Source organism: Phoenix dactylifera, chromosome 11, assembly GCF_051530095.1.
Source record: "Phoenix dactylifera cultivar Ajwa chromosome 11, Ajwa_hap1_PhDact_Kaust_v1.1, whole genome shotgun sequence".
NCBI lineage: Eukaryota > Viridiplantae > Streptophyta > Magnoliopsida > Arecales > Arecaceae > Phoenix > Phoenix dactylifera.
The window spans coordinates 3,228,731-3,255,881 of NC_143200.1; the positions used below are offsets into that span (position 1 = coordinate 3,228,731).

A 27,151-nucleotide genomic window follows, 5' to 3' on the forward strand; every position below is an offset into this window, starting at 1 on the left:
TCAAATCCTACCAATCTACTAATATTAAATTAAAAATAAAGGTAGAAGAAATAGCCTGATTGAAAGCAGGTCGAAGCGCGTAGACGCTGTCCCAAAGAAGTATTTGCCCCCACGTACGGATCACCCGGCAATCCTTCTCGGAGATACGACGACCCTACAACCTCTTCTTCGGCACGTCTCGGAAGAAGTCAAAGCGAACCCGATCGGACTTGCAGATCCAGCAAAGAACGGAATGAAAAGAACTAAATAAACTGAATAAAAAATGTAAAATAAAATTTGGAAGTGGCTAAGAGGGAGAAGAATTTTTCCAAAATTTTTCCACTATTTTTCTGAAATTTTTCGTGTTTCTAAAGAGATGAAATGGAGGGGTTTATATAGGGATTTAATCGGGGGCAATATGGTCTTTTCGGCGGACGCGTCCGCGCCTTCCGCGGACGCGTCCGCGCAACGTGCGCCAACGGGCGCACGCGTCCATTTAATGCGAACAAAAACGCCCGTTGGCGTTTTCGTTTTCAAACGAGCACGCGGCCGCGGCCGCGGCCGTTTCCAAAGCGTAACGCCCGCTGGGCGTTACCCTTTTATTTTTTTTTTCTCTCAAACGCGCACGCGGCCAAATTTCGGGCCGCGTGCGCATTTAAATTTTTTCCAACAATCCCCCACAAAAAATTTAAATAATTTTAAAATCAAAATAAAATGCTGGATATCTTATATTATGTAATAGGTGTAGGTACCTTTCGGTTTGAACCTTCACTTAGTGACAATTGATTACATCTGTGGAGCCAAGGTGGTCTTAACCTTGAACCTCGGTCCATGGCTCAGACTAAATCAACAACACACATAATATAGCCCGATCTGGGTTCTAAGCGGGTTGCGCTGTTATGGCCATGCGCAGATATCTATCATGTGCTTTTTAGGGAATCGCCCATTTTCCATAATCGCGGCCTCACGACTGCACATATAGGTGAGTCCTAATAAGGAAGCTAGCAAGGAAGCTCCTGCCTCTTGGGTCTCGGACTCATTTAGAGTTATACAAACGAACTCATCCTACCGCTTGCTTTTATGAGCACTAGCGCCATAGGGATGAGGACAACATAAAATAGTGCTCCTCTTAGTCACACTTCGGTTTGTTTCTACCCATTGAACCTTTTAAGGTTGGGTTCCCACCGTGGTGATCTATCTTTATGGGCTAAGCCCCATCCCCCTCGACGACTCTAGAACCACTGTTCTAGATAAACCTTTTGTAAGCTGATCAGCCAAATTATTTTCTGATTTTACAAAATTCAAGGCAATAACATTATTTTTCAATTTATATCTCAATGATTTATGACGTACTTTTAAGTGCCTGTTCATTTTTACATTGGCATTTTCTTGGTTGCACTTATCTATTGCAGATTTACAGTCACAATGTAAGGAGACAGGTGGTAAAGGTGACTCATCTACAGGAAGGTCTATAAGTAGATCTCTGAGCCACTCAGCCTCAGTGCTAGTAGTGTCTAAAGCTATCAGTTCAGATTCCATGGTACTCCTAGATATTAAGGTTTGTTTGGTGGATTTCCAAGACACAGCAGCACCTCCTAGGAGAAAGACGTATCCTGTGGTGGATTTAACATCTAAGGTATCGCTGATCCAGTTGGCATCACTATAGCCTTCTAGAACAGCAGGAAACCCACTAAAGTGCAAACTATAGGACTTGGTACCCTTAAGATACCTAAGAATTCTCTCTAATGCTGTCCAATGATCTCTATTTGGATTAACAGTATATCTACTAAGTCTATTTACAGCATATGCTATGTCTGGCCTAGTGTAGTTAGTTAGGAATCCTAGTGAGCCTATGATTTGAGCATATAGGCTTTGAAGGATAGGAGTTCCTAAGTTCTTCTTAAGATGTGTAGAGGGATCAAAGGGAGTAGAGACAGGCTGACAATCCGAATAATTAAATTTGTTGAGTATCTTGTCAACATAATGACTTTGGGATAACTCAATTCCATTTGCACTTCTAATTATTTTGGTATTTAAAATTAAGTCAGCTTGTCCCAAGTCTTTCATATCAAACTTATGACTTAAAAATTGTTTTACTTCATCAATTATCTGAAGATCTGTCCCAAAGATCAGTATATCATCTACATAAAGGCACAAGATCACAAATTTGTGTCCAACTCTCTTATGATATACACATTCGTCTGTGCTATTGATTTCAAATCCAAATGTCATTATGGTTTCATCAAATTTCAAATGCCATTGCTTAGGTGCTTGTTTAAGACCATAAAGAGATCTGACTAGTCTGCAAACTTTATTTTCTTGGCCTGGGGTTTTAAATCCCTCTGGTTGGTCCATATAAATTTCTTCATTTAAGTCTCCATTTAGAAAAGCTGTCTTAACATCCATCTGATGAATCACTAATATATGAATGGAGGCTAATGCTATAAGGACCCTAATAGTAGTTATCCTAGCTACAGGTGCATAAACATAAAAGAAATCTACCCCAGGTCTCTGAGTAAAGCCCTTGGCAACTAATCTAGCCTTAAATTTATCTACAGAGCCATCAGGCCTAAGTTTCTTCTTAAAGATCCATTTGCATCCTATTGTTTTACAACCAGGAGGAAGATCAGTCAATTCCCAAGTATGGTTTTGGATAATTGATTGCATCTCATTGTCCACAGCTTCTCTCCAAAAAGGTGAATCCAAAGATTTCATTGCGTCCTCAAAGGTAGTTGGAGAGTCTTCTATTAGGAAGGTATAAAAATCATCTCCAAATGTTTTCTCTATCCTGGATCTTTTACTCCTCCTAGGTTCTGCTTCTACTTCTATTGTTCTTGTCCTTATTCTACTAGAGCTACTAGCTATACCGCTATCTACTCTAGTCTTAAGTGGAAAGGTGTCTTCAAAATATGTTGCATCTCTGGCTTCTATGATAGTGTTGTTACTAATATCATTTATTTCTGAACTTATTACCAGAAATCTATTGGCATTACTATTGGCTGCATAACCTATGAATATGGCATCCACTGTTTTAGGGCCTATTTTCTTTCTCTTAAAATCAGGTATTTTTACTTTTGCCAAGCACCCCCACACTTTTAAATAGCTAAGATTAGGTTTTCTATGTTTCCAAACTTCATATGGGGTTAGATCATTATTTTTAGAGGGAATTCTATTAAGGATATAACAGGCTGAAACAAGAGCTTCCCCCCACAAATTTTCTGGTACTCCTGAGCTTATAAGCATGGAGTTCACCATATCCATTAAAGTCCTATTCTTCCTTTCTGCTACTCCATTTGATTGGGGAGAATAGGGTGCAGTCACTTCATGAATGATTCCATGATCTTCACAGAATTGAGTTATGTCATTTGATGTATATTCACCTCCCCGATCTGATCTAAGAATTTTAATTTTCTTTTCCTGTTGGTTCTCAGCTTCAATCTTAAAAATTTTAAATTTGCTGAGCACCTCATCCTTGGTTTTAATTAGGTAGATGTGACAGAACTTCGATAGATCATCTATAAATGTTACAAAGTATCTGTTACCTCCCCTAGAAGTTCTACCAGAGTCACAAACATCACTATGAATCAACTCTAATAGATCAGAATCCCTATTAACAGATTTAAAAGGCTTCCTAGGGAGTTTGGCTTCTACACAAGTTTGACATTTCTCATGGTTCTTGAGATCACTTTTTGGTATTAGATTTAGGTTCATAAGTTGCTTAATTGAATTATAATTTATATGACCTAATCTACCATGCCAAATAGAAGGAGGCTCTATATTCATAATCAAAGGATTTTCATTTATTGAAGGAGCTATTACATTCAATTTGAACAATCCTTCACTAAGGAATCCTTTTCCAATAAACATAACACCATGAGAAATTACAACCTTATTGGACTCAAAAACAAGACGAAAGCCTTGCTGGACAAGCAAAGAACCACTAATGAGGTTTCTCCTAACAACTGGAACATGTTGGACACCGTGCAGTGACAGGACTTTTCCAGAGGTAAGCTTTAAGTCCACACGTCCTACTCCTAACACACGTGCCTCCGAGCTGTTTGCCATGATCACAGCTCCTCCACTTGAGATCTGGTAAGAAGAAAACCAGGAACGATCCGAACAAATATGAATACTAGCTCTGGTATCAATCCACCAATCTAGTGATTGTAAAGTCATGTTAACTTCAGGAGTGAAGGAAACAGACCTGAAAGCTGTCTCAGAGGAGCCAGCGCCGGAAGTCACCATGTTGACTTGAGCACTGGATGTGTGTGGACCCTTCTTCTTAGATTGAAGAGGTGCAATCTTCTTATAGAAGCACTGTGGAGACAAATGGTTGGTCCGACCACACACATAACAGAAACGAGCACCACCTTCCTCTTTCTTCTTCTTCTGCTCCTGGGATTGAATAGGCTTCCCATTGTAGTGGTGGTTAGGGTTTCTAGGGTTGTAGGGTTTCTTCTTGAAATTCTTACGGAAGGGTCGGTTCTGATTTTTCTTAGGAGGAGCTTCTACATTATATGCATTATTTTTAGGTCCAGTAGAGGTATTATTTCTAAGCCTATGCTGCTCTTCAATCCTAATGGAGTTTAAGACTTGGGTTAGGGTGAGAATTCCTTGGGTATGGCTCAGGGTCTTAGCAAAATCAGACCAGGAAGTAGGTAGTTTATCTATCAAACAGGCTACCTGGAATGATTCATCCAAATTGGTTCCATTAGCCCTAAGCTGGTGGATCAGGGTTTCAAATTCATGAATTTGGTCATTCATAGGCTTTGAGTCCACCATCCTAAACTTATTGAAATCGGAGGCCTTGAACCTCTTTACCCCAGCATCATCAAGACCATATTTGCTATCTAGAGTGTCCCAGAGTTCTTTGGCACTCTTGGCTGTGTAATAGATATCATACAGCCTCTCAGAAAGAGCACCTAGGATTCTATGGATACAATGATAATCTATCTCATCAGGTGTCCTAGTGGGTGTGTTAGTGGAGGCAGAATGTTCAGTGTTGGAAGAAGTAGTTGGGTTGGACCCGTTATCAACTTCAGTCGTACTTTGACCTATGGCTGAGATTAACCCTAATGTGGTGAGCCAGAACCGCATTTGGTTCTGCCACCTCCTAAAGTTATGGCCATCAAATTTTTCAGGTTTGGCACTAAGATGGTCACTAGTGTTTGAGGCCATAGGATCGGGGTTACAGAATAGTGACAGAAACCTGATTGAAATCAAAAAATCTATGTCAAAAGATTGCAGTAATATTTATATTGAACTTTGGATGTCTAATTGATATATCCAAAAAACTAATAGCCAGATCAGCTCCAGATCGGTGGTGGAGCACTAGGCTCACTTAAGTACCAGCCTTTCTTAGGCACGTATGCCTTTTTGACAAGCTTTTCTTAGACACTATTAGTTAGTGGATATAATCACTAGAAATCACACAAATTCAATATTTAAAATAACCTAAATGCAAATTTAAATTAGATATTGTGGATTAACTAATTTCAAAATTTTTCGTTTGAATTTTCCGAATTAGCAATGATTGATTACTAATTTAGTAGTAGCAAATCAATTATTTTAATTGAGATCTAAAATATCAATTTAATGAATTATATGTTAGATTTGAATTATTGCCTTATTGAAATAATTGATTACTAATTTTATGGCAAATCAATTATTGTAATTAAGATCTAAAATGTCAATTCAGCGAATTAAAATATTTATTCCTTTATTAGAATAATTTATTGAGATCTAATAAGTCAATTCAATAGATTAACTATTATGTATCAACCAATTTCCGAATTTCCCGTTTGAATGGGATCTGGAAATTACTCCTTGAGAAGTCCAAATGGAGGTATAATAAACCTCTTGGAGGTTAACCAAATTATTAACTCTTTAGAATAATTTATTATTGATGATGTGCTAGCAAAAACAATTATTGCAATTAAAATCTAATATGCCACAATTGTAATAAAGAATTTAATTAATTATATATTACTAACAAAAACAAATACTTCTTTGGATTGTTAGCAATATATCTCCTAACTAAATAAATAAATCTATAAATTCAATTAATAAAAAAAAATCTTAAAGGAAATAATATACATGCATATCATTCGGCATCCAAATAATTCTATTTTAATACAAAATAAATCTATTCTAGCACAAAGTAAATCTATGCATTTAATAAGTTTATATCATAGAATTTCAAATCCTACCAATCTACTAATATTAAATTAAAAATAAAGGTAGAAGAAATAGCCTGATTGAAAGCAGGTCGAAGCGCGTAGACGCTGTCCCAAAGAAGTATTTGCCCCCACGTACGGATCACCCGGCAATCCTTCTCGGAGATACGACGACCCTACAACCTCTTCTTCGGCACGTCTCGGAAGAAGTCAAAGCGAACCCGATCGGACTTGCAGATCCAGCAAAGAACGGAATGAAAAGAACTAAATAAACTGAATAAAAAATGTAAAATAAAATTTGGAAGTGGCTAAGAGGGAGAAGAATTTTTCCAGAATTTTTCCACTATTTTTCTGAAATTTTTCGTGTTTCTAAAGAGATGAAATGGAGGGGTTTATATAGGGATTTAATCGGGGGCAATATGGTCTTTTCGGCGGACGCGTCCGCGCAACGTGCGCCAACGGGCGCACGCGTCCATTTAATGCGAACAAAAACGCCCGTTGGCGTTTTCGTTTTCAAACGAGCACGCGGCCGCGGCCGCGGCCGTTTCCAAAGCGTAACGCCCGCTGGGCGTTACCCTTTTATTTTTTTTTTCTCTCAAACGCGCACGCGGCCAAATTTCGGGCCGCGTGCGCATTTAAATTTTTTCCAACACCCTTCTCCTCCCTTGACTGACAAGCTCACCAACAAAAACTGGCTCCCATCCACCCTCCCACGCTAGCACACCCCCAGAACTAGGAAGATTGAAGAATGAAGAAGCTAGAAGCAAATGAGGTCTAAGGAGGAAAGAGGAATAGCCGTGCTGGGATTTGGGAACTGGGAAGTTGGAATTGGGACAAAGAGGCAAGGAGACGTCAAGGACAAGAGGAATAGCTCGTAGCCGAATGCCATAGGTGATAGGTTCATAGGTTTACGCCTTACCTTACCAGCTTTACAGCCATGGCGTCAATGGCGATGGGATTGGGACAGGCTACAGTTGACAACCATTCTCAGCGATAGGCCGAGGCCTTTTTTGGGGCCGGGGCCTTAGGCGACCGCCTAGGTCGCCTAACGGTCGGGCCGGCCCTGGCTGGTGTTGTTCAACACTAGGAAGCTGATTTAACTAGACAATATACCACCTTACAACATGGGCAGGTGAGTTAACCAGGCCCCGTTTGGGAGAGCTTTTAGAGGATTAAAAAATACATTCTGACCCTCCAAAAGCACTTTTGTGTAAAAAAAGGGCGTTTGGTAAAAATTTGGAGAAACTGTTTTAGCTTTTTTAAAAAGCTAAAAACAACTTTTTGGGAGAAGCTCTATTTTGGAGCTTTCCGAAAAAACTATTTTGAGTTTTGTAATGCAACTAAGGGTTCTTTCAATAGGTGGTTTAGCCTGAATCTCTCTTCTTTTCCCCAATTATTGGGAAGACATTAACGTAGCCCTAATCAATCTTCTCATGAACATGCATTTGCTACAATTTTGATTTTTGACAATTATGCAATTAAGGAGGAGGACAGGATCGAGCGTGTCACCGAGGCAAGTTGTTGAATTTCAGAGCTTTTCCGCATTATATCATGGTCTTATTTATACTCAAAATCAACATTATCTAGTTGTATCAGTTTAGTTTTCAAAGTAGAGTATTGCCAAATAGAACTTGGAAATGGTGCTTGTTGCAATTTTTAGGGTTTTGAACCTTAAAATCGCCATTGTAATTGTGTTCTGTTCCGCATCGAAATTATCCACAGAGTCGTGGCACTCATCTAATAACATTCCATTGTGATAATGTGTTGAGATAATTAACCCTGATGCCTGACTAGTCCTAGACATGGTAGATCAACTGATGGTTATCTTGCTTGTTGAGACCCAGAAGGGAGAAGGAAATTTTTATAACCAAATTATTTTATCAGAAATTCCTAGCAAATGTGATTGTTTGAATCAATTATCAGTTTGCATGTGATTTGTGGAAAATTGCACGAAAGGCCCCTTAGCCAGGAATAATAATTTGAGTTTTTTTTTGGCATGAATACCCTCCTAAATATCTAATTTTACATGGATACCCTCTCTAATTGATATTTGCATGTATACCTTTGTAAAATACTTGTTTTGCTAGTTTACCCTTTTTTTATCATTGTTTTTGCATATGTACCCATACTATCTAATGCCATTAAAAAATTAACAGTTTCAAATTAAAATGGTTAAAATACTTTTAATGGGCAGATGTGCAAAAAGTAACATTTATAAGGTGATCGCGATGGGGTAAAAAAAAAAATAATTTCAAAATTCTATTTTATTTTTAATTAAAATAAATATGGTTTTTATTAACGATGTTAGAATAAACCATTATATTACGAGCATTTGTGCAAAAATAGTATTTTATAAGTATATAGAAATAAATATAAATTTTAAAAAGGTATTCATGCAAATTTAAATTTTTAGATGGCTATCCATATAAAAAATTCTAATAATATGTAGTGACAAATTCATGGGTTACCCAGAAAGAAAGAAATAAATTTATAATGCTGCACATAACACCATATTAACTCACTTGAGAAATGAAGAGCAATCTCAAATGCTCTTAATTTATTTGCATTCTCTATAGAACATGGGTCTTGCATAGAATGAGTTTATGACCTTATCTAAAATTTCCTTGCCTAATGGAATTTTATGAACACATCATAGAATTAGTGGCATTCATAGAATTGCTTTTGCCGCAGGTCAATCCTGTCCAAAATCTCGAAACCGTTACAACGGTTATATTTATTCAATATTGCAACGGCCGTTATTCGAAAGCTAACCTCCTCCCAGGCATCAAGCCTCTTAAAAATGTGGCGACGGACGCTGCGTGTGCAGCGGGCTCGGGAAATAAGGAAGAAAAAGATATATATATATATATACGGGGAGAGCAAGCGAGCGAGAGACAATAGAAAAAAAAAAAAAGAAAAAAAAAAAGAGGGAAACCCCTTCTCTTTTTTTTTTCTTTGGGGAGGAGGGAGAGTTAGGATTGGAGAAAGAGATCTCGGCCATGGCGATTCTTAGACCTTCTTCCTCTCCTCTCCTCTACACTGTTGGTTTCTTCTTCTTTTTCTCTTTCGTCTCGCATCCAGTCGTCTTGGCCGCTGAAGATATCGTCAAAGAAGACGACTCTATCGTCAAATTTCCTGGCTGCAACAATACATTCCGGATGGTAATTGAATCCATTCCCATTGTTTCTTTCTCTATTTTAGCGGCATATTCTAGGGCATTATCAAGTGGTTTTTCTTGGATTGATCCCCCCCCCCCCCCTTTTTCCCCAAGATCTTGGGAAATTTTCTCATTGATCCTGTTATTCTCTTTGATATGAAAGAAATTTGATGCTCTGACATTTTATATCAGGACAAAATCAAAGCATGGTGAATTATGAGACATCAAAAATGAAACCTGGTGAAATATTATTAGCGTTTTAATTTTGCTTAACCTGAGATAAAGAAATTTGTCTATTGGGGTACGGCATCGTCCCAAGATGAAAGGACATTCATTTGTGAACTTTCTTCGATGATACAAATCTCTTCGTTTTAGGAAAGGACATATTTGATTTAGGTTGAGGATCCTATCAAGAAGATCTCTGGATTTCTTTCATTTTTTTAAAAAAATTAATACTAGTTTCTTGACTTAGACAAAGAGATGCCATCTGATAGGGCCACCAATTTAATTGAATAATCCCCTTTCATCTTTTCTATTAGGAGGAATGTTATTGTGATAAGACCCTGGTGTCTGTCAATTCTATTTTGAACACACACAGAGAGAGAGAGAGAGAGAGAGAGAGAGAGAGAGAGAGAGAGAGAGAGAGAGAGAGAGAACAGGAAAAAAAGGTGGAACAAGGGATATTTGATTGCTTTGACGGGATTGGACCATTGTAGAGCCTGTAGGCAAATTTTATTCGACTACTTGCTTGAATAGATGACCTACAGGGAACTGCATATTTATAAGATTCATCTTACTTGTTCTACAAGAATTAGGAAAACAAAACAGAAAACATGACTCTTGAATCCTAACTTGCTAGAAAAATAAGAGAAAAATTGCAACACTTAGGAAGTCAATCTCTGATGGATTTAGATTCCTCATAAAACTGAAGTCAAACAAAAGTCAATTTCCTGATTTGATGTTTCCTTACATCTTGATTATCTCATGCGTTACGACAGCATCGTCTTAATCAAGGTCCGCCGTACCGGATCCGGTAGACGTACCGGTTGCCTACCGGACCGGTACGGGCCGGTTCGTAACGAACCGGAAAGCTCTTCCCCGCCGGAACCGGGGAAGAAGAAGAGAACCAGAGAGAGTGCGGGGAAGAGAGGGAGGGAGCCCACCTTCGGCCACCATCGGAGAGCCCACCGGCCTCCGACGCCTCTCCGCGGCTCTCCGATGGCGGCCGAAGGTGGGCTCCCTCCCTCTCTTCCCCGCGCTCTCTCTTTTTCTCCTCGTCTTCGGCAAGGAACCGGCCTGTACCGGTTTCCACGGCTCCGGCATACCGGTAGCTGGCCGGACCGGTTTGTACCGGCTCGTACCGGCCGGTACGGGCCGGTTCGGCATACGCTAGTCTTAATACACTGTACTAGTTGAGTGGCAGGAACTTTGAAATTTTGGGAGGTGAAGGAAGCAAAAAGGAAATAGAAGGATGAAAAGTATGAGCTACAAAGTTGGTGATGCAGTCCTCAAAGGAAGTAACAAAGCCTTCTCTTGTAGTATCTGAATAACTGGTTCATAACTCTTGATAGCAAAATACAACCATCAAGCACCAAGTTTGCCTGACATTGATTGGTCTTGACACTAACAGAGATTTAATGGAGAGGGCCCAGTAATTTACATTGAGCTGAAATCGATTTTTCAAAATAAATTTCAGAGTTCGAACACAAAATGTTCTGTTAGCTTCATTTAATCTGGATAAAGAAACAATTGAGGAGTACCAATTACTAGAGAAGTTCTGTAAAACAGTGACAGGGAGAGGGTTTCAGAAAAGCTCTCCTCTTGATTTATTTGAATGAAGTATGGGAACTTATAGAGCTTCTATAAGCTTATTAATGTTGGCCCACTATGATCAGCTTAGACAATAACATGAGACTGGCTTTCTGTTAGCCACTTCTTACATGGTCAGTCACTCAGTTGTCTTAAACTCAAGGAGCAACTTAAGCATCCCAAAGCAGATGTCCTGTCTGACTACACTGAGGCTGCTATTAGCCTAGCTTGGCTATATGAGAAACGATAACTAGCTCTAACCAGGTCAGTATCAATTATTCAATATCGTATATGAAATAAATAATCCCTCCAATCAAACCACATTAACATGCTTGAATATAAATGGAGAAGTTTGTTCTCGAGTATCGTCACAAAATGCTAGGATATTTTGGTAGAAGCTGAACTAAATCTATTCAGCTCACTTGCTATTAGGAACATAATAAAAATATGACCCCTAATATTCCTCCCACTAGGTAGATTAGGGCTCTGGAACTTTATAAAGGGAATGCAATGGTGTCCCACTATCTTAAGTGTCCAAATGGGGCACTATCTCGAGTGACAAGATGGGTCCCAGGTGTCGGGACATAGCATGTCCCATTCCCTAGAGAAACCAAGATGGCCCCATCCCACAAGATTTGAATCATTGCTTAGTAGTATTAAACTCTCGTAAGCTAGAACGGGCTATTTGATAAAGTTTGATATAATCCATATGCCATAATATACTTTCTCAGATGACTCGGGGTGTGTTTGGTTGCTTTAAAAATGTCCTTTGTAAAAAATGTACTTCCTTAAAAAAATAATTGGATGAGTAATCTGTACAAAACAATACATAGATGCTCTTTGTATGTTGATGTTGTTGTTGATCCACCTTAAGAATCTCTTCTACAAGATCAAAAACAATGAGCTTCCCTTAGCACTGTTTCCTGACACTTCTAGCAAATGAATTTGCATACTCAAAATAAACCTTCGATATTGGGATTAGGTAACCCGATATTCTGTAAAGCCATAGTATTTAACAGTGGTGTACACCACTAATGATGTCTCACAATTGTTTTGGCCAAAGAAATAAGCCTAATTGTATAAAAGCTGTTGGGAATATTGAAGAAGTAGAGCTGATATGGACTGATCTGGTTGTAGAAAGATTTGGTGTTATTGCATCTCAGATATAGTATTTCTCCTATTGTAATCAGGCCATCAGTCAAGCCCTAATCAAACCTGACATAATGAATTGAACACATGTAGATTGGCCACTACTTGGGGCATTTTCATATGGATTTGATACATTAAGTTGGCTTGACCAATGACCTGATTACAATAGAAAATACTATATGATCCTCCAAAAATACCACATCTTCCTACTACTAGATCATTGGAGATCAGCCCTATTTCATCAATATTCTTAAGATAACAAGGTCCAGAAAATGAAAGATTTCTGCAGTAACCTTCCTACACCAATAATTATCTGCTTATCAGTAAATGTCTTCAACATTTATAACTCATATTTGTCCACATCCAAATGGATGTGTTTTCTGCAACCTAAGTGCAGAGAATATCTCTCACTTGTTCGTCCTAGGTTATCTAGAACTTCCTGGGTCATTTTAAGAATAAGTTGGGAAATGAAAGGTAACCTTGGCCCTCAAAATCTTGTTGGTTCACCTAGAGGATGATGAGAGTGACAAGAAAAAAGAAGATTGGGATGGAATGTGATTTTAATGGCTATGTTGCAGTGGCTTTCAAATGAAAGAAACTAGAGATCTTTTCAAGCTTAGCCATTAGTGTTAAAGACATGATCAGAGAGGTTGAAAAGTGAAAACTATTGGAAGAGTTAGGTTTAACTGCACCATCGAGGCTCGGAGGGTGCTTAAAATAATTAAATATATTTGTTTTGGAGTTTTGTAATTTCATAATCTCGTGAAACAAAGTGATAGGTCATAGGTCTTCCCATCCTTTTTCTCAAAAAAAAAAAAAAATCTTATCATCCCATATATGCCCTTTTTCCCTCATCTCATGCATGGAAGCATTCATAACAACAATATTTTAAAATTAAATTGATTTGTGTCTCCAAGTGAAAATTTCTTCCCATCTGTACATCTTTCTAAAACCAACTGAAATGTTTTCCTGCTATTTGATAAGATTAGATATTTGCCAAGTAGTGCCTTTTAATCTTGAGCATATCTCAGGTATTTTTGCCATTTGTATGAATGAAAAGATGATTCTCTAAGTCACTAACAAGTTTTACCTTTTACATCAGGTTATCATAAGGAACTGGGTGAATGGTGATGAAAGACCAAGCGTGGATGGAATGAATTCAAGATTTGGTGCCTCTTTGCCGATCCATATTTCTGATGCTCTTAAAAAGCCTGCTGTTCTCACAAACCCATTCAATTGCTGTTCTGCTTCATCTTCCAAGGTCTATTTCTCTCTTCTTTGTCTACTGCTTTTGCTACATCCCTTTAGATAGTTTTTTGATCATTTTGTTTACCTTAATTTTTAATTTATGGCCATGTGGCAAATGATGGCCGGAAATAGAATCAGATGAGTCCAGGTCAACACATATCAGTGATCATGTCTCTAATCTATGTATTTCATGATTGGTCGATGCTGGAAGAAACTGAGAGTACACACATGGATGATTGAAGTAGTTCCAACTGTAAGCATGCCAGTCAGCCTTAAATTTGAAAAGCAGGCAAACAACCAAAATTGAAGAAGATACAGCAGGAACTGCTGTTAGATCATTATCAACCGTAATGAACAATAATTGATAAAGTTGGGAAAGAGGACATGGAGCTAAAGCCAGTTGAACTTGAGGCTAAAGCAATCATGATCTTGACATGAGTGGTTGTGATCTTCAAACAAGGTACACAGAAAGTGTACTTACACGACCATAGAAGAAATGAGCACTGTTTGAATTCAATCATTGGCCGTCCTTCTTCCAAGTGGTCTCAAGAAACTCACCATACTCTCGGACTTTTAGAATGCTTTACGAGACATCCATTGGATCATCCCTAAGATTGGAAGTAATTTCAACCACAGTCTGAAATAAACTGGTGAGGGCATAGACGTCCAATGTGGTTAGACCTATTAGACAGCATGAGAAAAGAAAGGCATTCATGGACCAACACCAGAAGTAGACTGCTTTCATTTTATTTTCCCTGTATTCTTTCTGAGCACACTGCTTTTGATACAGTTATCAAATTCTATTGCTGTGGCCATGCGTGGGGACTGTGACTTTGCTTACAAGGCAAAAATTGCACAGTTAGGAGGTGCAGCAGGTTTATTGGTGATAAATGATAAAGAAGGTAGCTCCTATATCCATATGTTGCTGTTCAATTAGAAAAGCATTTGGGTTTTTTGCATTAATCCCCTGCAACTATGGGTTATTGCATACTCACCCTTCATAAACCAAATTTGCATATATACCAAGGTCCACTGAACCGGGCTGAACCACCCGGTTCAGGCAGTACTGAGCCGACCCGGTGCCAAATCAGGTTAGTTCGCTATTTCAATTTGGGTCCAGCCCGTCGCAGGGGTCAGTTTGCCATGTCAATTCAGTTCCGGTCTTTATGAGTCGGAACCACAAAGGGACTGGCCAGAACCAGTCCTTTTTGGACCGGAACCGGCCGGAACTGACCGGAACTAGCCGCTTGATGCTGACTCGGTGCTAACTGGTTGATTCGCACCGAGTTAACCTGATTTCAAACTGGGTTGACTAGGGGCACAGTGGCATTATTGCCTTAGCTGTACCGGATCCGGTTCGGTACCGAACTAATACCGATCCGTACCGACTGCCGATCGATACGGGTCCCGGTACCGGTTCGGCAGTCTTGATATATACCCCTTGTCTTACCCTCTTTTTGCAGTGCTACACCTTCGGTTAAACTTCCGGCTTCCAAATTTAATAAGTAACCATTTTTAATGTAAAATAATTTTATTGCCCTTTTGCACTAAGACTCCATTTTTTTTAAAATTTAGTTTGTATTGCAAAGAGCTTTAATTTTTCACAAGTTTTTTCAGGAGTATTGATGCAAAAGAGTAAAATAGTCACTTTTACACTTAAAATGGCTACTTATCAATAGTGGTAGCTAAAAATGTAATGGGATGAGAAGCTTTGCAAAAATAGGATGAGGTAAGAGTTATATATTCAAATAGTGAATTTCAAGTGATGTATATGCAGTAAGCCATATTTGAAGAGGTATATATGCTGAAAACCATTTTTAATGAACATGTATGGAGGTCATCCATGGTGTATCTATCTTTTAACATTTCTATATATTGTGCTCTAGAACTCGAGAAGATGGGGTGCCCTGAAAATGATACTTCCCTTGACATTACAATTCCTGTTGTACTTGTGTCAAAGTCAAATGGAGAGAATATTAAAAAATCCTTGGATAGTGGAGGAAGAGGTACATTATTATATTCATAAGCGAATTGCATTGTAATTTAGTTAATTTGATGTCATGTGCATGGATAAAAGATGTTTATCTTCATTTGCACGGTAGGCTTACCATGCTATACTGTGCTGTAACTTGGTACATGCAGAGATGTGTATATATGTGGGTACATATGTTTATTTTCTACATATATATATATATATGTTTTTTGTATATATATTTGTTAAAATATTTGTTATTGGCGCATTAATTTTTTACATAGACCAATTTAACTGCTTGATACTACTCTAAGGATATGTTTTAAAGAACAAGCTACAACTACTATATAGAGATCTAATATTGTAAATCATCTGAAATATCTTTTGTGATTTCTGTTTAACTTGTACATCGCAAAGCTTCGAGTAATTTATTGAACAGATAAAGATGTAAATTGATGGCTCTTATGACAATTTTAGAGGCCTTTTATTAAGGTACAGGTATATGCAATGGGTCTGTTTAATGAGTGTTAATAGCCACTATATAAGGGAGCAATAAAATAGTAAACCATGATGCAAACTAATATCAGATGACAAGACATGCTTAAATTCACAACAACAATTGTTAAATTATATTGTACATTGTCATGGGTGTTTGGCATTGTTGGAAGCCTAAATATTGGTAGGATTATGGGAGTTGTTTCCTACCCTTTTATTCAGTTTACAGCATCAACTGTTTTGTTGACATGTCCAATATGCAGTTTAGGCTGTTAAATCTAAAAAAAAAGAAAAATAAAGAAAAGAAAAAGGGGGAATAACTTTAAATTATCCCAAGTAGGAACAAGGTTCTTGAATATGGTTGGGTACAATTTAAAATGAGAAGTAGAGTACAAGCTTGTATTTCTGCACATTTAGCTGTATCAATAAATACCATTTTGATATAAGGAAACATGCTTCCCTTGATATTATATAGGTACATAAACGTATATCAGCCTAATAATCTATTGACATGGTACAATATTGTATGAGGCTATGAGCAATCACCTATTATCCTTGTGTAGGATATTCATCAACTTAACTATAATATACGTTTTGTTGCTTTTAGGCTGTAATTATTCTATAATTTATGTGATTGCTTTATTGCAAGTCAAGCATTTCAAACGAATCAGATGTGTTTTGTTTAAATTAATTTTATCTTCTTTTCTATTCTTTTAAAGGTAATTAGATGCTCAAAATGGAGCTGATGTAGGATAGCAAGGGGCTAGGGCTGCCTACATGCAATGGTGGACTTTGAGGCAAAGGATTAGAGTGACGAAGGACTTTATTGTTGTTCAGGTTCTAAGATTAGGATATTTAATAGGAAAACTTGAAATTTAGGGCAATGGCTGTTTAAAAGAATGTCCTTTTACGTTGTCCTACGTGTGGAAAGACGAACCAAATCACAATCTAGAGCTTTTAGACAATCAAATATAATCCTGTAATCAAAGTATATCAAATAATGCACACAGAAATCTGTAGACAGCAGTATGATTTATTTGAAGCCCAAAAGAAGTAGAAATAAACAACAGATTTACGAAATCAAGAAGAAGAAAATTGAGAAAGAAGAGAGGAATAAGTAGCAGGAAATAGAGAGAGGGGAAGAGGGGAAGAGAGAGGAAGGAAACAAGAGGGGTCCTTCTGGGACTCTTTGCAAATATAAAAATCCCTCAAAAAGTTTCCAAAACAAACTAGTTACTGATTAACAGCCTGTGGGTACCACCATCACTATTCACATTACAGTGACATGGATAGTAATTGACCCATTAACTTAACTTACCTAAAATAATTCATTTTGGACCTGCTAAAATTATGGACTTAAAGATCTTATGATACGGCCTTGATTGGCTATTATCTACTTCAAAAATCCCTAATGATTTCAATATAAAGTCTACAATTAAAGAACTTTAAATTAGCAAAATCAGGCTACTGAATGTGATGCAATTCAGGCCTGCATTTGCTTCCACTGTGTGGATCTGGTGCTTGATATCTTTTTCCAGAAGCTTGATTCTCTATTTAGTCTTTATGGTTTGACGATGGAGACCCTCATAAAGTTTTCTTGACAAGCAAAAGGGCATGGATCGTCTGTATGATGGCAATCTTCGAGGAAAATCTACCAAATCAATAAGGAATCAATCTTCATATGGCCTGATCTCGATCATCGACTTAAGATTAGTGACTTTATCTTGCCATATATGCTCCTAGCATGGATCTTCATTATTTTGAGTTTCACTTTAGAGAAGTCAACGGAGCATCAACAGCAGATTCTAAATTAACAGATCCTGGGTGGTGGTATTGCTGCATGATGGATCCTTGACCCTAAACTCTTCACATGATAAAGCATCAATTGTTGGCTCTTCACACATCAGTTCTTTGGCTTTTTCATCTTTAAGATTGTTGACCTATTATTCGACCTCAGGGAGCTTTTTAATGCCTAAAGCCACTGCAATTGCTTGCAACGTACCCTGCATTGGCATAGTTGATAGATGTCAATTCATTGTCCATCTGGAAGAAACTGTTCCCATATTTTGACATGCTCATAAAGATCATTATTTCTGAAACTCAAATCCTCATTCATGTTTATGACAAAAAGGAAGGAAATATGAAGTAAATAGAAGAAAATCAGGAAAGAAAGAAGACAAGGTAGGATCCTTGAGCTTTGATACCAAATTTAATGTAGGACAGCAAGGGGTTAGGGCTGCCTGCATGCATTGGTGGACCTCAAGGTGAAGGATTAGGGTTATGCAGGACTTTATTGCCTCCTGTCCAGATTCTGAGATTAGGGTACTCAATAAAGAAACTTGAATTTAGGCAATAGCTGTCCAAAAAATGTCTTTTTAGGCTGCGCTAAATGTGGGAAGATAAACCAAATCATAATCTAGAGCCCTCTTAGACAATCAAATAACTATAAATATGTAATCAGATTAGATCAAATAATGCACACAGAAATCTGTAAATAGCAATATGGTCTATTCATAGCTTAAAAGAAGCAGGGTCAACAACAGTTTTATGAAGAAGATTATTGAGAGAGAAAAGATGAATAAGTAGCAGAAAATAGAGAGAGGAGGAGAAGAGGGGAAGAGAGAGGGAGGAAACAAGAGAGCCGAACCTGGCCGCAAATCTTCAATTCATTCACAATAAAAAAACAGCATACAACCTTTTGCTTAACCCATTTTATAATGACCCTCAAAGTTGACCCACAAGTTAACTAACTTTAGACTTTCTAGGCCTCTTCACAAGATAAAGATTCTTTAAGAGTTTCTAAACTAGTTACTGACTTCTAGCAGCCCACGGGAACTGTAGCATCAATATTCATGTTACAGTGATGTGAACAGTCAATGACCCATTAACTTACCTAAATCGGCACCTTTTGAACCTCCTAATATTATGGACTTCAAAAAACCCTAATGATTTCAATCAAAAGCCTACAATTAAAGAATTTTAAATCAGCAAAAATCAGGCTATTGAATGAGATGAAATTCATTCTGGCATCAGAAGCTAAGTTGTCTTTTGGAATGTAGGTGGTTTAAGGTTAAGCTACACAGTTTTAGTTTTGGATGAGGCAAACAAATTTTGGTTTCAGCAATCTTGACTATTCCAGTCCCTAATTTATCAAAAATTGCGAAAAAATAAAATAAGTTAAAGAATTAACGAATAAAAAAAGAAATTCTATTAAAATAAAATAAATACATCATATTGCTTCCAAATATTCTCAAAACAGTTTGATCCTGAGAAGAGTGATTGGTGCAAGGAAATGAAGAAATAACAAATAAATAATATGCCATACAATCGGTAAACTTGACCAACATCATTTTGCTTCAAATGAATGTTGAAACCAACAATAATTTTAAGTTGTTTCCAATCGAAAGTGAAGTGTTTTGTCTCATGAGTTAGCCTCATATGTCCACAAGAGTTTGTTGAGCTTGCTTGCCGCCTAAAGATATGCACAGTCTTGAGTCTTGACAGCTGCATAAATTTGATTTAAGTAACCAAATGACCGACTTTTCTTTTATTGGTAAATGATTCTGGTTTGAGTTTCTCCCATCTCTTATCTGAACTATTTCCCTCCATTAATCTGTTATTGGCAGATCGAAATTTACCTTTTCATTTTGTGCAGGTTTTCTTTGACTATCTCTTCTTAATATGAGTCGTTTATCCCTTTTCTATACTAATTTTTTTTTTATCAAATCCTTTTCTTCTATATAACAAATTCTTTTTGGACAATTTCTTCTGATTATAAAAATGTAAAATTTCTTTCTCATTATTAAAATGTAAAATTTCTTTCCCTTTACAAGTGGAATAAGGGTATGAAAATATATGTTAAATGATATTTGATGGCCAGATCACCTTGTCTGAGGGTGAAAGTTCATTACTATTGGTTAGAGGAATCGTATCCCTGTTACGAAGTGAATTCCAACAAGCATCACCTGAAATGAGGTTCCAATATGACTTCTTTTTTTTTTTGATTAGAAAAGTTTCAACGTGGCTTTGATTAAAAAGGTTCCAAAATGTGGATCAGGTTCAAATTTCAAATAGGTGGACTTTTCTTGAGTCAACCTTGTAATTTGTACGTTTTCCTTAAATAGCACCCTATTCAGTCGGAAAAAATCACATTGGAGCCTATTTAACTTCATTGGTTTATAACTAACACCTTCGACAATGACCAAATTTTAGCATGATTTACAGGTAAACAAGCATGCTTTATTCATTCAGATAATAACTCCTCTGGTGCAACCTATAATCGACTACTACAGTTGTAGATTGATTTCACAATAATCAATTATGGTGCGACTGATTAGACACTTCAGTAAATGCTCATCATCCAAAAGATCATTATAGAGATATGTTAACACAAAACAGAAAATGATAGATAGCTTATTAATGAAGCCTAATCAATGAAACATAACAAGTGCAACAAACTAAAAATAACTACAACAGAACAATAAAAAAAATACTGCTAGTAAACTCGGATTCCAAGGATGTGATAGATGACAACGATGGTAATGATGATGGGTAGAGATAATGATTGATGGACGAAGAAACGAGGGCTGGGTAGAAGATAGTGATAGAATTTGTCGTATAATTACCTTTGCGAGTTTGGTCCCTCTAATCCAATGAGAATCTTCAGGCCGCGCTCCATCTAGGCATTGAGACGAAGGATGATGGGGTCGAGAAGGTGGCTCCAAGAAGAAATAGGTCAAGAAGCAGGATGAAAGTGGAAGAAAAAGAATTTCTCAGGGCTTCGCCAACGGTGGCACTCACCTTTCTAGGTTTTTTTTTTTTAAAATGGCTGTTGTCCCTTCTTTTTATAGGCGTCAAAACAGCTGAACAAGCTTCCTAAAATCCTCCAAAACGGTTTTTATAACTTCTCCACTAATCCTTATCCAACAACTTTTCTAGTAGCCCTTATCTTTTTCTCGCTCGTCCTTATCTTCCGCTCAATCGCCTATTACTGTTTTGTGCACAGCAACTCGGGTCGGGTTCCTGTTCACGTGAACAATAACTTTTTTTAAATTTTTTTTGTTCTCTTTTCCAACTTTCTTTCCTCCTTTGTTCCATACATTCAACATGCACAATTCTATCTCCAAGACTTTCACCCATTCTACTCTGTTCCTAGAGATGAGTGATGGCCGTGGGCATTGAAGAAAGGCCAATGCTCAAGCAATTAAGTATAGTAGTTTGTGGTTGGGTTAGGCTTCCTATCACACCTAGGTGGACTTTTTTTGCTTGGCAGTCCTAGTACGTGACTCGACTAAAAATTCAAACCTAAATATGGCTTTGGATGGAAAACACAGAAATAACAAAAAATATAAACTATATATAAGATGGAGTTTTGAGACTACATCAGTTTTTTCCGGCTGGAAAAAACTCGACTCCTGACGAGTAGGCCTCCGTATGCGCTGCAACAAATCGGGTCTCTGGCGCCTCAACTCGTCCTTGAATTGTCTGATATAGGTCTCCCATGCCAATGCATGAGGAATCTGCGGTACTGTCTACGCCTAGTGTCTACGGCTTGCACGTCAAGAATATCCTCAATAGTCAATACCCTCATGAAAACTAGACTCTGAGCTGGTGCTAGGTAAATCTGGAACTGCAACCGCCTCTAGTGGATCTCCATAGAACTGGTGCAGGTCGGCGACGTTGAAAATTGGAAAAGTTTGGACGTCTGGAAGCTCCAATAAATAGGCATTCTCCTCCAGCTTTCAACATATGCGGAATGGACCATACTTTCGCGGGCTAAGCTTGCTCTATCTGCCCAATAAAAATCTCTCTTCTGAAATAGGCCATCACCAGATCGCCCTCTGCAAAGTGAACCTCTCCACGATGACAGTTAGCATCATCCTTATACCTGGAACTGGAGTCAAGCAAGCGCTGATGGACTTCTCGTTGGATGCGGCGGACCTGCTTAATATTGTCCTCTGCTTTGGCACATCCGACCATGATAGGGAATGGAAGCATGATCAAGTATGTGTGGAATAGAAAAACCGTAGATGATTTCAAATGGAGACTTACCAGTAGTACGATTTATAAAGTTGTATGCAAATTCTGCCTATGCTAAAACCAAGTCCCACTGAGTAGGATGCTAACTAACCAAAAATCTAAGCATGTTACCGAGTGTATGGTTCACTACCTTTGTCTGACCATCTGTTTGGGGGTGATAAGCACTGCTGAAGTTTAGTTTTGTTCCTAATTTGCTCCAAAGAGTTTTCCATAAATAACTAGTAAATTTTGTGTCCCCATCAAATGTGAATGATCTTGGAATATCATGCAGCCTAACAATTTCTTTAAAAAATAAATGTGCTATATGAGATATATCAGATGTTTTCCTACATGGAATGAAATGTGCCATTTTTGAAAACTGGTCCGCCACAACAAAAATTGAATGAAATGTGGGTGACTAGAACCTCAACTCCCTCCTTAAACCAAGATACCTTATATAGTTTATGAATCTTTTGTGTATGTATTTTTAGTTTATCAACTATGTATTGAGACACGAAGTTTTCAATACTGCTACTATCAATCAACATAGAACATCTATATCTCCCTATAGTACCATAGTCAAGAAAATACTTTGCCTCAACCAATTATCCTGGACAGGTTGCTTAGGTGCGACCATGACATGGTGAATCAGCATGAGTGGGCCCACCTCATCACCTGTAAGTAGATATCGTCGTTCTCTGACTCATCCTCTTGTTCATACTCACCCTCATTTGCCTCTGGATTGGGTTTATCTGAATCGTTCTGACGTCCTTGCTCAATCAGGTGTGACTGAGACTGAAATTTTCTCGGAGACATTCAGAGGATTTATGACCGAGTTGTTGGCACTTATAGCAAATGATAGTGGAATTAGGTGCCGGTGCCAGTACGCCCTTGCTCTTGTCCCATAATTCCTTATTAGAATTGGGCTTTAGGGCAGTTGCGGTCTTGGTAGGGTTCTGAGAACTTATTGCCTTGTTCCCAAACTGACTCTTTCCATGGGTAGTGGAGTTTCTATTTGGGTCCCACTTTCGACCACCGGTTCGCCTTTGTTGTGCTTTTACTCTCAGTGCACGACGATGGGCATCATCAATACTCAAGACATCGAACATCTCCGCTTGGTCCAGGATGTCCCGTCTCAAGCCATTGATATATCTACTGGCAACATGAATGGGGTCGTCGCTAAGGCTGTTTCTTGCTTGAAGCTCATAGAACTTCTCGGTGTACTCATTCACAGTCCTAGTTCCTTATCGAAGGTTTTAGGTATCGCATCTCCGAGAATGGAAATAGCCCCTTGCCCGGTACTAAGAGGTTCCATTCCCCGTATCACATCTCTAGCCCTGAGATATTGATATTAGGAGTCGGGTGCTTGAGAAGGACCAATCTTAGGCAGGAAATGCATCCATTTAATCCATGTACGTATCAAAAAGTGATGGAGGTCGCAGCTTATCCGAACCAACTGGAGTGAAGTTGGTTGCCGACAAGTCTGTCCCCTTTGGATACAGATTTCAGACTGCATGGGCTTTAGCTCTTGCCCTATAAAGTAGGCCGCATTCGCCCTAAACGAAAAGAGTTCCACGAATGAATAAGATCTCGTTCGATTTCCTGCATGAGGGAAATCGACCGATAGACATGCTTAACTTTAAGTAGTGCTAGGATGACTTTCCTTCGATTTGACGGATAATCTTTAATTTAGTATTTCAAGTAGAGGTTTTGGCGATAATCCAATGGGACAAATCGCTTCCTCAACGTATGGATACTCCACGTACGGATCTTATCCTTACCTTGCCGAACTCTTCGTTCCTGGAGTTGCTTCCACCAAATTAGTGCGTCACTTTAATTTGAGGGTCACAAATTTGACCTCTTTATTCTCAGGGATTTTCTTCCAATCAAAATATTGGTCGATTTTGTCAACCCAATCAAGAAAAGCATATGGCTGGAAACATCCCTTAAAATCTCCAATATCTATCTTAATGCCATCATCCCAATGTCTGGCACAAGGGGGTTCTCTATGTGGTGGTTTCTCTCTGTTCCTACATAATGACCGGTCATCTAAGTCATTTTCTATCTCATCTGACTTATTACTCTCGACTACCCTTTGATTGATCCTTTGTCTACCTTGAGGTCTGACTCTACGTCTTGATCCATCTTGATGATTTTTCTCTCTCCTAGGTCTCACTATCTCAGGTAAGTTCAATTCTAGTCTAGTCATGAAGTTAGAGAGGTGCTCTACCTGTCGCTGGATCTGCTCTAAGGTTTGCTGTTGGGCTCTAAATGCATCTTGCCAATTTTCAGACATGATTGTAGGCTAAGATTTGACCCAAAACTGTTTCAGAGGTGTTTCTAATGTTACGGAGGTGAAATAATTTTTTCCATTTTAATGATTTTTTTTATTTTTTTAATGCCAAAATTGAATATTTTAATGCAAATATATTTTTTTATTTTTTTAAATGTGGAAAATGAATGCAGAATTTTTTGGTTTTTAAAATACAGAAACTAATTTTTCCTGTATTCTTAACTCCAAAAATTAAAATTTTTTATTTTTTTAAATGCACAAAATATAATTTACTATTTTTTAATCCAGAAAATATACTTCTTTGTTTTGAAGTACAGAAATTTAATTCTCAGAATTTAAAGTGCAGAAAAAAATGAATGTGATGATGCAAACACAATAATGAAGATTTCTAAATATGTAGGACATATTGGCTCTGATACCACTTTGGTGCAACTTATAATCGACTAATACAGATGTTGACTGATTTCATAATAATCAATTATGGTATGATTGATTAGATACTTCAGCAAATGCTCATTATCCCAAAAGATCATCATAGAGGTATGTGAACACAAAACAGAACATGATAGATAGCTTATTGATGAAGCCTAATTAATGAAATATAACAAGTGCAGCAAACTGAAAATAACTACAACAGAACAATAAAAAAAATACTGCCAGTAAACTCGGGTTTCAAGTTTGTGATAGATGGCAATGATGGTAATAATGGTAGGTAGAGATAATGATTGATGGATGAAGAAACGAGGGCTGAGTAGAAGATAGTGATAGAACTAGTCGGATAATTATCTCTACGAGTTTGGTCCCTCCAACCAATGAGAATCTTCAGGCCGCACTCCACCTAGGCATCGAGACGAAGGATGAAGAGGTCGAGAAGGTAGCTCTAAGAATAAATAGGTCAAGAAGCAAGATGAAAGTGAAAGGAAAAGAATTTCTCAGGGCTTCGCCCACGGTGGCACTCAACTTTCTAGGTTTTCTTCTTCTTTTTAATGGTTGCTGTCCTTCTTTTTATAGGCGCCAAAATAGCTGAACAATCTTCCTAAAATCCTCCAAACGGTTCCTATAACTTCTCTATTAATCCTTATCCAACAACTTTCCCAATAGCCCTTATCTTTCTATCACTCGTCCTTATCTTCCGTTTAACCGCCTATTACTGTTCATGTGAACAATAACTTTTTTTTAAATTTTTTTTGATTTTCTTTTCTAACTTCCTCCCCCTCTTCTTTCATGCATTCAACATGCACAATTCTATCTCCAAGACTTTCACCCATCCTCCTTCGTTCCTAGAGATGAGTGATGGCCGTGGGCATTGAAGAAAGACCAAGGCTCAAGCAATTAAGTGTAGTGGTTTGTGGTTGGGTTAGGCTTCCTATCACACCTAGATGGACCCTTTTTGCTTGACAGTCCTAGTACATGACTCGACTGAAAATCCAAGCCTAAATATGGCTTTAGATAGAAAACACAGAAACAATAAAAAATATAAACTATGTACAAGATGGAGTCCCGAGACTACATCATCCTCTCACATGTTTCATCCATTCTTTGAAGTCACCAGTAGCTCAACAATATTTGTAATTTATTGTCTAATATTAGCTCTTTACTAAATGTACATTATTTTCTTCTTCAAATTTCTTAATAATATTAGACACTGCCTTTTCTTTTAAATCTCTACAACTTTACATACATAATGTTATATATTTTTAACAATGTTTGAAGCTTGGTTTTTGGTTTTTTTGCTTGTGTTGATTGAATGTTCATTTCAATTGTTTTGGTTCATTTTGAGTCTTAGCCAAAACAAATGAAACGGTATAAAAGAAAAACAAAAGCAACTAAGAAAACAAGCAGGCATCCATCTAGAAGATATTTTAATGCTTATTTTTTTTGATTATATAGTTTGGGGGGCTTCAGGTTGATGCTTGCTTGTCTCAAAATATAATCTTGTTCAATTTTTTTTATTTTAAATGATAATAATTTCAAACTATATTAGATTATCATTCAAAATCTGACATTTATTATCACTGTCTAAAGTCTAAGAATCATTATGGGACAAATTATTTAAAAATCCTATGTTTAAAAATATCATGTTCAAAACCTTCTTCTGCCCCCTCAAATTTTTCCAAAAACAACAAAAAATCATGCAAATATAGAAAATGGTTTCCTTTTCCATTAATTTTGTGAAAACAAACACCAAAATGCTACCAATTTCCTTCAAATTTTCAAAGTCCAAGTTCAATAATAAGAAAAGTTTCACAAAGGCTAAGGACTCATTGGTTTGCGGGAAGAGGAGTGGGAAAAGTGTGGTCAATGGGAAAATGGAGAAACTTTGAAGTCCAAACCTTTACCTATACTTATTCTCCCATTTTCTATTATCTCATCTACTACATTTCTTGTGATGCTTTCTACTTATCATACTTGAGGGTTCTCTTAGCTAGGCACGTTTTACATTCTCAGATGGTAGTAGCATTCAGCTCATTGCTTGGCCAGTCATGTAACTAACAATTAGTCATGTAAATAACACCAAACTATTATGCTAACATCAACAGTATATATGGTTCATGATAAAAGCCATCTTGGATATTTAATTGTGTTTACATAATAACAGCACATGTAGGTGGTGGTATACACATTTGCTTGGGAAGCTTTAAACTGGCGGCACTGTGGAAAGCTTATATACTATTGGTTATCTTCAATCTTGATCTCTGATTCATTTTACAATGATGATCTTTTGTTCATTACTCTTTCCAGTCCACAGATCAGAGGTTCTCAGGTCCTTTTTCAGTTTTTTAAAGAATAAGAAAAAACATTCAGGGAGAGTTCTACACCTTCTTAAATGAAAAAACAGTCAGGAAGAGTTCTAC

The 27,151-nt window shown here is 37.6% G+C and overlaps 1 protein-coding gene across 6 annotated transcripts in view; it reads left to right on the forward strand.

Moving 5' to 3' along the window:
- The first annotated feature begins 8,980 nt into the window (after positions 1 to 8,980).
- LOC103715213 (signal peptide peptidase-like 2) overlaps positions 8,981 to 27,151 on the forward strand; it is a 52,469-nt gene continuing 34,298 nt past the window's right edge. For all 6 annotated transcript variants that reach the window (XM_088706409.2, XM_008802773.5, XM_089926330.1 and 3 more), the window contains exons 1-4: positions 8,981 to 9,316; positions 13,373 to 13,531; positions 14,309 to 14,420; positions 15,405 to 15,524. In XM_088706409.2, coding sequence (XP_088562535.1) covers positions 9,155 to 9,316; positions 13,373 to 13,531; positions 14,309 to 14,420; positions 15,405 to 15,524 — 553 coding nt within the window. In that variant the 5' untranslated portion in view covers positions 8,981 to 9,154. The remainder of the gene's footprint in view (positions 9,317 to 13,372; positions 13,532 to 14,308; positions 14,421 to 15,404; positions 15,525 to 27,151) is intronic.